Here is a 13,935-nt window from a genome sequence, read left to right as displayed (position 1 = left end):
TTGGAACAAACGTGTTCAGGGTGCTCAAAGGACTGAAGAAAGATGTGGGAAAGTCAAGAGAATTACATATGAGCAAAATGTCAAAGAAAAACAAAGAAAACAACAACAAAGAAAAAACATCACTGGTAGGAATAGTATAGCCATTATGAAAAACAGTATGGTGGCTCCTCAAAAAACTAAAACTAGAACCCCCAGAGGATCCAGCAGTCCCACAACTGGGCATATGTCCAAAGGAAAGGAAATCTGTATGTTAAAGAGATCCCTGCATTCCCATATTTACTGCAGCACTATTCACAATGGCCAAGATAGGGACTCAACCCAAGTGCACAGCAGCAGGAGAATGGAGTAAGAAACTGTCACACACAATGGAATGCTATTCAGCCATAAAAAAGAATAAAACCTTGTCATTCCCAGCAATGTGGATGAGTCTGGAGGACAATATGATAGCTGAAACCAGTCAAGCACAGAAGATAATAAATACTGCATGTTCTCATGCATATATGAAAGCTAAAAAAGTTGGCCCTATAGAAGCAGAGAGTAGAACAGTGGTTATCAGAGGCTGAGAAGGGTAGTGGGGAAGGGGAGAGAGAGACTGAGTAACATAAACATTTCTGCTAGACAGGAAGAAGTTCTAGTGTTCTACAGCCAGTAGGATGACTACAGTGAGCAATAATTTATTTTATATTGCAACAGCTAAAAGAGACGATTTTGAATGTTACCAATTCAAAGATATGACAAATGTTTGAGGTGATGAATATGGTAATTACCCTAATTTGATCATTACACATTACATACATGACTCAAAATACCACACTGTATTCCATAAACACGTACAATTATTATGCATCAAAAATTTTTTTTTAAAAGCAGAAAATAAGTATTGGTGAAGATATTCCTTAAAAAATTAAAACTATAATTACCATATGATACATTAATTTCTCTTCTGGATATATACCCAAAATACCTGAAAGCAGGGACATGAAGAGATATTTGTACACCCACATTCATAGCAAGAATAGCTACAATGTGGAAGCTAATCTAGGTGTCCATGGACAGATAAATGAATAAGTAAATGATATAAACATACAAGGGAAAGTTATTCAGCCTTAAAAAGAAAGGAAATTCTGACATGCCAGAATATGAATGAACCATCTAAGTTACGAAAGCCATCATGCTAAGTAAATTAGCACAGTCAAAAAAATACAACTACTGTATGGTCCTACTTATCTGAGGTACACAGAGTAGCCAAAATCATAAAGACAGAAAGTTAAATGGTGATTACTAGGGGATGGGTGTTGGGAGCCAGCCTGATTGATGAAGTCCAGGTGTGCTCAGGACCCCTGGCTGCAAAGTGAGTCCGGGAAGTTGAGGCCCTTCTGTCTTCCACCTTTGCTATTTGGTATGGCCGAAGAATTCTGTGCAGTCGTGGAAGAAGAAAATGGCATGTTTATGTGAAGGACTCACAGCTAACCTGAGAATGTCATGGTTTATTTTTCATTTCCCACTATGCCATTTGGCCTTTTCTAACAAATCAATGGTTAAACTCTGAAGCACATCAAAAATGCTTTCTTTCACTTGGTTATAAGTTACTAGATACTGCTTGAGTAAAAATGATACAAGTATATTCACTCCTTATTTGATTTAGAATTATGTAGTTTAGTGTTTAGACATAAGGTTTTTTAGAAGCACAAGTTTATAGTAAGTTCATTATGAATTCATTATAAGTTCTAACACTTATCTAGGAGTTATGTAGGTGATTTATAACACTGTTTTCACAGATTTAGGATGAAGATTAATTGTTAAGGTTTTTACTTAATTCAATAGTTAAAATTCTAAGTTAATGTTTATAGAGTGGGTTTTCACTGAATTCATAATATACTAACTGGATACTTTTATGATAAATTAACTAAATACAGAAAGCAACCCCAGGGGCCTGGGAAACATCACTAAAGCTTCTTTTGAGTTTTCTTTAGAAATAAACACTGCAGAATAAGAGAAAAGTAATGAAGATGCCTGGACAAAAGAGGCGATTATGAAGCTTTGAAGGTCATAGAAGCCCCAGAGAGAAAAACTCCTGACACATGGAGAAATGTGCACTTGGAAACTTTCTTGAGACATTTCAAGGACTGTAATTCAGGACTTGGAACTAAGACTATCATTTTTGGCTTTATGATAAAGACTCATTAACTAAAAGTAGATAGTGTTCTTGGCTTGTTTGTCGCTTCTAGACCGCTGGATGGTGGTAACTTTTAAAGCATATGCACGTGAAGGAATTTTCTTTGTCTTGCCCCTTTACGAATGGCATAAAAGCTCTGTGTTAACTAACATTAAATTGTCATCTGTTCAGCAAGTAGGTGTCTGAGTATATTATTTTTGTCTTTCGCCTGTTCATCCCTCCTTCAGGAAACCCAAGACCCGGAAGGGGCAGGCCCCCGCAGATGTGAGAAGGGGAAATGGGGCATTATTGTTTAATGGGCACAGAGTTTCAGTTTTAAAAGATGAAAAGAGCTCTGTAGATGGATGGTGGTGAAGGGTCCACATTATACATGTATTCCATACCACTAAATTATATATGTAAAAATAGTTAAAATGCTAAATTTTATATTATATGCATTTCAACAATAAAAAATTTGGGGAAAAGTTATCAACAAACTTTTTTATGGAGTGAGACGCTATTCAAGTTGATATGGAAAAAAACATATAATAATAGCTTAAAACTAGGAAAAACTACAGAGTAGCACAACCCAACATTAAAGCAAACTATAAAGCTTCTACAATTAAAATATTGTGATAATGAAACAGGAACAGACAAGAGTGAAATATAACAAAAAGTCCAGAAATATAACCAAGTATATATGAATTTTTTTTTTTTAAGTTGGAGTCTCAGTCTGTTGCCCAGGCTGGAGTGCAGTAGCATGCTCACAGTTACCACAGCCTCTACCTGCTGGGCTCAGGTGATCCTTTTGCTTCAGCCTTTCAAATAGTTGGAACTATAAGTGCACACTATCACACCTGGCTTATTTTTTGATTTATTGTAGAGATGAGGTCTCACCAAGTTGCCCAGGCTGGTCTTGAACCCCTGAGCTCAGGCAATCCTCCTGCCTTGGCCTCCCAAAGTGCTGGGATTAAGTGAGCCACTACACCTGCTGGAAATTTAAAATATAATAAAATCACCACCACCAATCATTGAGGCAAAGATAGGTTTTTAATAAAAGTATGGAACAACTGGTTAGCCATTAAAAAAAAATTAAATCCATACCTCACAGCATACATAAGAACATACTCCAAATAGAACAAAATATACCCAGAGAACAAAATATAAAAAAAAAAAACTAGCAAAAAAAAAAAAAAGTGAATTCCTCTGTAACCTCAGTTCATGAAGAGACTATCTAATCATGACTTAATATCCAGAGGTAATAATAAATTAATAAATTATGTAATACAAAATTTTGCATGGCAAAAAAATATGAGAAATGGAGTCAAATGACTGCTGACACACTAGGAGATTTGAAGCGTAATCCTAATATATAAAGAACTCCTAAAAAGCAAAGGGAAAAAGACCAAAGAAACCAATCACAATAGGAAAAGACATGATCAGATAATTAATACACAAAAATGATATAAAAATGGCCCTTAAAAATTTGAAAAACTACATCACTAAGGGTACCTGATCCTAAACCAGGGGAAGTGAGGACCAGCTGAAGAGCCAAACTTCACCTACACGCATTGGGTACACCTTACGTACCCAATCCTGACTTGTACCCCACATCTTTATAATAAAATCAAGTACATATATATATATGTATGTGTATATATACATACATAAAAAAAGCTGTTCAACCTCATTTATGATATGAGAAATACAAATTAAACTACACTGAGACGCAAAGTAGTACAATTATTTTGGATAAAAATTTGGCAATACCTAACAAAACTGCACATGAATTTACCTTTTGAAACACCTGTTTACTTCAGGAATTCACCCTGAAGACACACCTTCAACAACATGAAATATATGTATGTCCAGCATTATCGATTAGATCATAGTAACCACAAAATACTGGAAACCACTGAAAGGCAGGAGAGCACCTCAATAAACACTGATCCATGCACACAATGGAGTGTTGTGCAGCTGAAAAAAACAGAAAGAGGGAAATGTCTGTGAACTAACATTAAGCAGTTTCCAGGATACATTGATAAAGAAGAAGTAGAAAGAAAATATAAGCCAGGCATTGTGGCTCATGCTTGTAATCCCAGCACTTTGGGAGGCGGAAGGGAGAGGACTGCCTGAGCCCAGGAGTTTGATGCTAGCCTCAGCAACTTGGTGAGAACTCGTCTCTACAATAAATCAAAAAATTAGCCAAGCATGGTGGCGTGTGCCTGTAGTTCCAGCTACTTGGAAGTCTGAGGTGGAAGGATCACTTGAGCCCAGCAGGTCAAGGCTGTGGTGGCCATGAGTGTGCCACTGCACTCCAGTCTGGGTGACAGAGTGAGACTGACTCAAAAAAAAAAAAGAAAAAGAAAAAGAAAATACACAGCCATCTGACATCTATTAGAAAACAAAAAACAAACCCACGAAAGGTAAACCAGCAACTAATGAGATTAATTACAGGGTGGGTGGGAAAAATGAGGGGATGGGGCAGGGAGAGCAGATGTGGACAGTGGCACCTTTCTGAGTATTTTTTGCGTTCTTGTAGTTCTATCCTTTAGAACCACTTGGATGTTTCACATATCCAAGTATATTAATAAATAAACAAGGATGGGGGGGACTCAAATTGGAACAAAACAGAAACAATAAACTTGTTTTATACGCGACAAACATAACCACACTGAACCAGGATATGGTAGAAAAATCCTAAGTAACTTCGGAAAACAGTATTTTGACTATATAAGGAGGGACCCCAAAAAGCTGGAATTATCCCTACACTCTAAGGTTAAAGACAAAAAGAACTGAACACAGATATCACATGTTAGTCAATAGGTTTGCTTTTCACTGAGTTATGAGTTAGCAATCCCAAAACTACTGTATGTGTATGCTAGGGCTAAGGAATTCAGTTAGTATAGTGTGATTAATGAAGGCCAGGTTTCTCACCATCAGAGGAGCTGCAAATATGGAAAGAGAGATGACTAAAATAAACTCTATGGTGTTAGAATGAAATTAGAAATGTCAATATAAACTCATTATTGGAAACATTCAAATACACATATCTATTTCTTTATTTTTCTATATAATATATAGTAATCTATACATAATATAGAAAAACAAAAAATAATGTATATTCATGTGTACATAAACATGCTTCCCAGCTCAGTTCCCCGAGAGGGACTAGAAGCACTGATTCCCTAGTACCAATAAGCAAACCTAAAGCTGAGATTCTGTTTTCTAAACCTCATTCTCCAATTAACAACAACAACAAAAACATATCCTAAAGAAAGAGTACTTACAGGGTTGGGGCAGGCAAAGTAAAAGAGGCCCTAGAGCACCCTGTGATGCCAGAAAAGAAAGAGAACTTCAAAAAACAAAGGTGAATTATGTCAAAAGGACACAGGATTCAACTTGAAAGACCTTCCAATGACCAAAGCTGAGAAACTCTGTACAACACAATTAAGTATAATAAAATATCACCCATAGAAAAAAATAAAATCTATAAATCCATAATGGTATAATATTTAGAGGAGAAGGGAAAGCTCTTCCTTTCTGGAGAATTCCAACTAATAAATGTGGGAGGAATGACAGAAATAGAAAAATCACCATTTGGCAAACACTATAATTTTCTCAGGTAAGAATTATCAATGGATACTAACATTAGTGGGAGGATGTGTGATGAGAAAGTATGATGAGAATATGTGCATGGTCTCAAAGAACCATAAGGGCAGCCAGAAGATAATGATATGTTACAGAGGGAAAAATAGTTAATTTTGTAGTGGAAAAATCTGGCAGACACCACTTCAACCAAATGACCAAGGTTAGAATCACCAGTAGAGTGGACGGACCATGAGCCTACTAATATGACGCACTGAGGACATATGACTTAGGTTTTATTTTTGCTAAAAATGAATACCCTGAACTTAAACATGAAAAATGTACTACAAACCCAAATTGAGAGACATACTGACAAGCACTTTTCAGAAGTGTTACTAGGTCCCAGATTAACAGAACCTAAGTAAAGGTCAAGTGTGATCTTGGAGTGGACCTTAGAACAGAAAAAGGACATCGGTGGGACAACTGGTAAAATATGAGAAAAGTTAGTAGTTTAATAACAGTAAAGTCTGAAGTCCTGATCACACTGACCTTAATTTCCTAGTCTTGGTTATTATAATATGGTTATGTAGGGTGTTGAATTTGAAGATCAGGGTAAAGGGCACGTAGGAATTTCGTGTACTACTTTTACATCATTTTGTGAACTAACATTACTCCAAAATTAACATTTTTAAGCACATGTGCACACGCAGCTACAACCTCAGGCTCTGCAGCTCCTTTCTGGCCAACTCCTCTGCCATCTGCATGGACCTCAGCCTCTCCTCACACTGGTCTCGTTCAGATTGCCTCCAGACATCACGTTCCACTTTCATATTCTCTAACTCTGCTAATCTGTTCTCAAGTTCCAGCCTAAAACAACAGATGATTATTATGTTACAAGAACTACAATAAAGGTGACAGTAAAATGCTTCATTTGCAAAGAGATTTAACGCAAGGTCATTAAGTACTTACTTTTCATCTTGTAATGCCACAAGTTTTTGGTAACCTTCTTCTCTAGTAGCTTGTACTTTACGTATTAATTCACGATCCTTTTCTACTAAGAGCATTTTGTGGTGTTCAACAGCTGATTTGAGAATTTCATTGTCTGACTGTAATCCTAGTATTATTTTAAGGAGAAAAATGTACTATCTTCAGTGTTATTCAGATGAAAAATCACAACTAACAGCAAGCATTCATAGCTGGTAGGACAATTATAAGAATGCAGAGCATCTCTCTGGGTATGTATTCTCAAAGATCCTTACATCATTAATAAACTCCCTTAAAATAAGAATAAAACAGACTAAGAGTTAATTTTTTCTGGCATTATGATACACAGCACATACACACACAACAACCTTAATAAAAGGTCATATACATTTACTCATTCACATCTTGAGGACTGAGGGTATCAGCATGGATGATATCCAGAGGCTCACTATTCTAGCTTTAAAGGGTCTTGCAAGCCAAGCCCTAAGCAGCTGCAGAACAAAGCCGGCCTATTGCAGAGGGAATCAAATCACACAACCCCTCAAAACCTGTGATTCCAGCAGAAATAGAAACAATAGGGAAATGCTCACATTTGTCTAATGAATTCACAAACCACCCGTGAGGAGATGGTGAGTACCAGGTATGTGGAAAAGCTAAAGCAAATTAATATCTAACTCAAAGTGCAACACAGAATGCTGTACTAGATCCGAAACCCTTTGAGCTCCTGCGAAAATCTACTCCTTAACTCTGGAGATCCGTGAGGCAACCACAAGTAGAAATTAACCATTTAAAAAAAATCATTCAAACAGTAGCAGTACCTGCAGTACCAAGTACTCAGGAGGCTGAGGCGGGAAGATCGTTTAAGCCCCAGAGTTCAAGTCCAGCTTGAGCACAGTCCTATTATATCAATAACTCTTAAAAGGCAAGGGTAAAAAGATACACAGCATGACCCCTTTTCAAAAAATAAAAATAAAATCTCCCATTTATAAATTCTGCCTAAAAGTAGTTCAACTACAGACAAACTCAAGGACGGCTACAGGTCAAGGCAGTTTATTTAAGTCTTTAAGAAAGTTAGAAACAATAGGCATTCTGAGAAAACTTGATGAGATGGGCATTCTCAGGCTAAACTAGAACTTAAAAATAGGCCTACACTGAACTAGGCACGAGTAACCGGCCTACGGTCTACATAAATTTTTTTATTTTAATGAGATCTACACAGGAGGTCAAGAGTGCCGTCAGCCAGGATCACACTACTGTACTCCTGCCTACATGACAGAGTAAGACTCTAAAAGAAAAAAAATATAAATTAGGCGTTGAATGCAGCTATCTTCCTTACATTCTCTAGATTTGATTTCCTGGTCTAACAACTACATGATCCAAATATATTTAAAAGTACAAACTGAGGAATGATGAAACTGCATTTTCAAAGTTATACTTAATTTACATATTAATCAAAGAACTATGGCATAACACAGGATTAATTTTTTAAGTTATCTCTTATAATGAACAAACCATCCCATATATAAGCAAAAACAATCCATATGTACTCCAAAATTAAAAGGTAATTAAACTGAAAATCTGGAAATAGAAATTCAAGTTGAACTATTCTAATAATGTGAGTTTTTATCTGAAAATAATAATAAAAAGCATGTGAAAATGTCATATTACCATCCAGTTCACTCTGAATCTTATTCCTTTCTCTTTCTAGCTCACTCTTAGCTCTTGCTGCCTCCAGTTTGATGTCTGTTATTTCTAGTTTGTTGGAATGTTTAAGTTCTTTTACCTGTTGATAATTAGAAATTGAAATTATTATCAATCATTTTCTTGCCATTCAATACTTACTCAAAAACTAAGTGAAAATAAGAAAATGCTTTGGTGGTATAGAGTACCAGTGCCTTGAGGGAAGGAAGGTGTGCCAAGGCCTGGAACAGTATTTAGCACAAGGAGACACCAAGAAAACACTGTCTTTTCCTAACAGAAGTGATGCATTTCTTTTAATCTTGCCTTAAAAGACTTAATTATAAGCATCTAATATCAAATAGTCAGCCAGGTGCACGGCTCACACTTGTAATCCCAATACTTTGGGAGGCTGAAGCAGGAGGATTACTTGAGCCAGGAGTTCAAGACCAGACTAAGCAACATATCGCGATCTCATCTCTACAAAAACATCAAAAAATTTGCTGGGTGTGGTAGTGCACATCTGTAGTCGCAGATTCTCAGGAGGCTGAGACGGAAGGATTGCCTGAGCCCAAAGGGTCAAGGTTGCAGTGACCCACAGTGAGCCACAATTGTGCCACTGCACTCCAGCCTGAGCAACAGAGTGAGAACCTAACTCTAAATAAATAAATATATAAGCCAATGACTAAAACATTCACAAAAAAAAAACCCCTGAAACCTTCCTTTTCAAAATGTGTTGGGAGCCAAGCATAGTTTGCTCACACCTGTAATTCCAGATACTTGGGAGGCTGAGGCAGAAGGAATGCTTGAGGTCAGGAGGTTAAAATCAGCCTGGGCAACATACAAAGACACCATCTCTAAACAAATTTTTTTTAAAATTAGCTGGACACAGTGGTGCACACCTGTAGTCCCAGCTACTTGGGAGGCTGAGGTGGAAGGAGCCCAGAAGATTAAGGCTGCAGTGAGCTACGATTGCACCACTGTACTCCAGCCTGGGTGACTATAGCCTTGCCGCTATAAAAATAAAATTAGAAAACAAAGAGGTGCTGGGGACAAACAAAACCCTCTAGGTAGAAGAAACGGCATATAAAGTGTTATATGGGTATGACACAACATGGTTTGCTCTTAAGCCAACAAGCCATGCGTTACAGGTAGGGCAAGGAAGGCGTGAAATCTGTGGAGAAATGGCAGTGAACAAAATTTCTATGCCACACAAAAAGGCTATTGACCCTGTAGCTGTAGAAGGTGGCACAATTCAAGCTAATGCAAATGTGCTGGCTTAAGAAACTGAAGGTAAAGGAATCAATTAAGAAGCAAGAAATAGGCCAGGCACTGTAGCTCATCCCTGTCATCCAAGCACTTTGGGAGGCCCAGGCAGAAAGACTGCTTGAACCCAGGAGTTTGAGACCAGCCTGAGCAACATAGCGAGAACTTATCTCTACAAAAAGATCAAAAAGTTAGCCGGGCATGGTGGCATGTGCCTATAGTTCCAGAGGCTGAGGCAAGAGGATCACCTGAGCCCAGAAGTTTGGGGTTGTGGTGAGCCATGATCATGCCACTGCACTCCAATCTGGGTGATAGAGTGAGGACCCAACTCAAAAATTAAAAGGAAAAAAAAAGATGCAAAAATTAATAAAAGGGGCAAGAAGGAAAAATCCACTGAATTTGGTAAGTAAATGATGTATGCACATAGGTATGTGTATGTGTGCGTGCCTGCACATAAAGAGGAGTAGGATTAAGTATACACTGTATAAATTTAAACCTTTTTTGCCAAAACCTAATTCTTTTAAGGCCATAAATGACTGTGAATAATTGCCAGTACTTTCCTTATAATTAGCCACCACATAATATTTTTTAGTCTTCACTGAGATATCCCTTTGAAGGCTGAATAATTCTAGTTTGTGGCTTTTTCTTCATTTATTCAGCAAATATTTACTGAATACCTATTACATGTCAGGAACTGTTTTAGAAGCTGAGGACACAACAGCAAATAAGAAAGCCTTGTCTCTGCAATTACCTGCACTGCTCTAGCATTTACCACAGGTTTCTCTGTGGTCTGATGCTTCTAAAATTAGTTATACTAGTATATGGATTTCATCAAAAAAGACATAAAGGTCAGATAACACTGCATTCAGACACATTATCTTTTTTTTTTTTTTAAGACATATTATCTTAATGTATAGACCATGGGCTCAGAGTAGGAAACTACAAATATACACAAGTCAAATACATAAAATGTGAGATGCTAGGAACCACAGAGTAAAGAACAATTTGCTCAGAGTCCAGTCAGACCCTGTAAAAAGTGGAGGTGGGAGTTTTACACAAACCAAGAGGGCCCAGAGCCAAAGTGGGCAAGGACAAAAAATAGAAATGCCTCACTAGAAGAGACACCAAGCCAGGCATGGCGGTTCATGCTTGTAATCCAGCACTTCGGGAGACTGAGGCAGGAGGATTGCTTGGGCCCAGGAGTTCAAGACCAGACTGGGCATCATAGAGAGATCTCATCTCTACAAAAAAATTAAAAAATTAGCTGGGTGTGGTGGCACACATCTGTAGTCCCAGCTACTTAGGAAGCAGAGGCAGAAGGATGGCCTGAGCCCAGGAGGTCAAGGCTATCGTGAGCTGTAATCATGCCACTGCACTCCAGCCTGGACAATAGAGCAACACACTGACTCAACAACAATAATAACAAAAGAAACAAACCAAAAGTGAGTATGTACTATCTTTGTACTACTAACTACCATAAGGTATCCCTCCAAATTAACTTGTGGATTTTTAAATGACAGTACATAAAATGGTTTCCTTATACTGACATCAGGTTTCCATTTTTTAATCTCCTTTCTGAAGTTCTTTTCTATTTATATACTTATTTATTTTTTATTGTTTTGTAGAGACAAGGTCTTGCTATGTTGCCCAGGATGGTTTCAAACTCCTGGGTTCAAGCAATCCTCTTGCCTCAGTCTCCCAAAGTGCTAGGATTACAGGCATGAGTCACCGTGCCTGGCTTGACTTTCTTTTCTATAAAAGCAAGTATCACAAAATGATGTTTAACTACATGAAAGCAACTAAGAAATTATAGTTATTTTAATACTTAAAATTTTTGTAGATTGGGTTTCACTACATTATAATTTCATGGGCAGACAGAATTCAAATTGTAAATTCTTTTAAAGTTTGAGGGCCAGGTGTGGTGGCTCAAGCCTATAATCCCAGCACTTTGGGAGGCCAAAGTGAGAGAACTGCCTAAGCCCATGGGTTCAAAACCACCCTGAGACCAACTTGGTGAGACCTCATCTCTACAATAAATCAAAAAATTAGCTGGGCATGGTGCCTTGTGCCTGTAGTTCCAGCTACTTGGAAGGCTGAGGTGGAAGGATCGCCTGAGCCCAGCAGGTCAAGGCTGCGGTAGCTGGGAGCATGCCACTGCACTCCAGCCTGGACGACAGTGAGACTCCAATTCAAAAAAAAAAAAAAAATTGAAGAAATACAATTTCAATGAACCTCCAATTACTGTGACAAATATAGTTTATAACTGCTAGGACATACTAACTGTAAAAGGTTAAGAATGACAGAGCAGTTCCTTAACAAATTATACTATAGCTACATGAGGTAGAAAATCAGAGCCATCTTATTGCATAGAAAGTAGATTCACTTTATGGTAACTTTAAGAAGAAATAACAACTTGTTTCTTACTCATTTCACCCTGAGAGTTACTAAAATAAGAAAACATTTTCAACTAAACTATAATTATTGAAACTGAAAGAACACCAGACAGAGAGTCAAGCAACAGGCGAGGTCTGACTTCAGGCCTCCTTTTGCAGTTAAAGGAGCAGTGTGACCCCCAGCAATTGATTTGTCCTCTGCATTCAAATTGATTCATTGGTGGATCTTCAGTTTTTCTTTAATGCTTTATTTTCATAATCCTAAAATAATGAATGCACTTATACAGACAGTAACTGTTAGTTTCCTTTAAAAAAAAAAAAACTAAACTAAAAAGAATTATTTTATTCATTAAAAATAAAAAACATGTATGGAAATGCATTACCCAGTAATGACAAATAATGCTTTTCTCTGAGTAATCTGAACCAAATCCCAAAAAGCCACAATAAAGTTTCTTTCTGCCTCTAGATCCCTGGTTCTAAGCCCTCTTTGTGATGTGGTCCCAAAATCCTAGACAAACTAGGGATCTTTCTTAAATAAAACAAATAAGTTAAATGCTGCATAAGATTTTAAGACATTCACAGTCTTCTGAAGCTCCTCGAGACCAAATCGCCCTGTTCTTCACAAAATGTTTCCCATGTCGATTTTGGCCTTTATGTTGCAAATCTGCTTTATGCTTTTGATACAATGGAGGTTACTACCAATAAAACTTCAATAAATGTCAAAAATGGCAACACTGTACATTTTACAAGGGGACAGAATCTGTTTAAGTACACATACCCACGCGAGGAAACAATATACATAAGCAAGACACAGAAATATAGTTGAAAAAAATGTATTGTCTAAGAAGTTCTGAATGCAAATTCCGAAGTGATGGTCCTTACATTCTGATCTTTATCAAAGTTCTGAGATGATATGACTGCGTTAATTTAGCTAAATAAGGAAAACTCTGGTGATGGCGTCCTTAAAAGGGTCTTTTATTGGTTTTCTGAAGATCAAAGCCTCATGCCTAACTAGAAGAATATACCATGAATGTGAAATTTCTTTAAGACCATCACTGTCAGGCCATCGTCTTTGTTAATGCCTTTATATCCAAGACACTGATAGTCACACTGACATAACTCTGTTCTAAACTCTAACACACATTTACAAATTTGAATAACTTAGACAAACACACTCCAGGTGTTCCTTTGCATTGCAAACAACCATTTGCTACAACTGCAAAATGTTGATGAAAACTTCAAGTTGCAAAGAAAACTGTGACAGTCACATTTGAAATATTATTTTAAAATTGATCATTCCAATGGAATCTTTTTACGTACAAGATTTTAAATGAAACTTCTTTTGTCTGAAGTTGCAGGATGCTATTTAATACTCCACTTATATGCAAAATAACTAAAGTGTGCCTTTAAAAAGAGAGGCAACTCTTAGCTGTGTGTGTTGATAAACAAGCTCAGGGAAATAAACAATAGCATACTAAATCGCTGTTTTTCCTTCCAGCAGAGCAAGGAGAAATCATCTCCTGCTCTAACTCTCAAAGGAAAGACCAATGGTAACTGGGTAAGTACAGAACAAAGAGGAGAAACCAGGGTGGCACCCAGGTGAGCCAGGGCCAGGGCCATTCACTGTGGAGCACCTGTGATCCCCAAGGAGCCATGGCAGAAGCTGTCAGCCCAGGGTCTTACTGCTGCACCCAGGGTCCAGCTGCCCCAGCAGTCTAGCCTAACTACTCAGGTCTGGAACAATGTGTTGTCAATATTGGGTACTCAACATTTTTACAAAACTGAGAAGACTTCATACCAGAATTAGAAGAAAAGCATGAAAGGACTACCCTGCACCCTGGACTCACATTTTTGTCTTTTGAATCTAGCTTT

General features: G+C 37.5%; 1 protein-coding gene across 1 annotated transcript in view; it reads right to left on the bottom strand.

Annotated features, from left to right (window-relative positions):
* The window catches only part of LOC103266329 (centrosomal protein of 83 kDa-like), a 99,264-nt gene that overhangs the window by 16,904 nt on the left and 68,425 nt on the right, over nucleotides 1-13,935 (bottom strand). The window contains exons 8-10 of the mRNA XM_008063931.2: nucleotides 8,396-8,510; nucleotides 6,713-6,857; nucleotides 6,461-6,610 (exon numbers count right to left, since the gene is read on the bottom strand). Coding sequence (XP_008062122.1) covers nucleotides 6,461-6,610; nucleotides 6,713-6,857; nucleotides 8,396-8,510 — 410 coding nt within the window. The remainder of the gene's footprint in view (nucleotides 1-6,460; nucleotides 6,611-6,712; nucleotides 6,858-8,395; nucleotides 8,511-13,935) is intronic.

The sequence above is a fragment of the Carlito syrichta genome, unplaced genomic scaffold (genome assembly GCF_000164805.1).
Source record: "Carlito syrichta isolate Samal-C Ts95f unplaced genomic scaffold, Tarsius_syrichta-2.0.1 Scaffold307141, whole genome shotgun sequence".
NCBI classification, from domain to species: Eukaryota; Metazoa; Chordata; class Mammalia; order Primates; family Tarsiidae; genus Carlito; species Carlito syrichta.
This window is presented reverse-complemented; position numbering and strand designations above follow the sequence as displayed.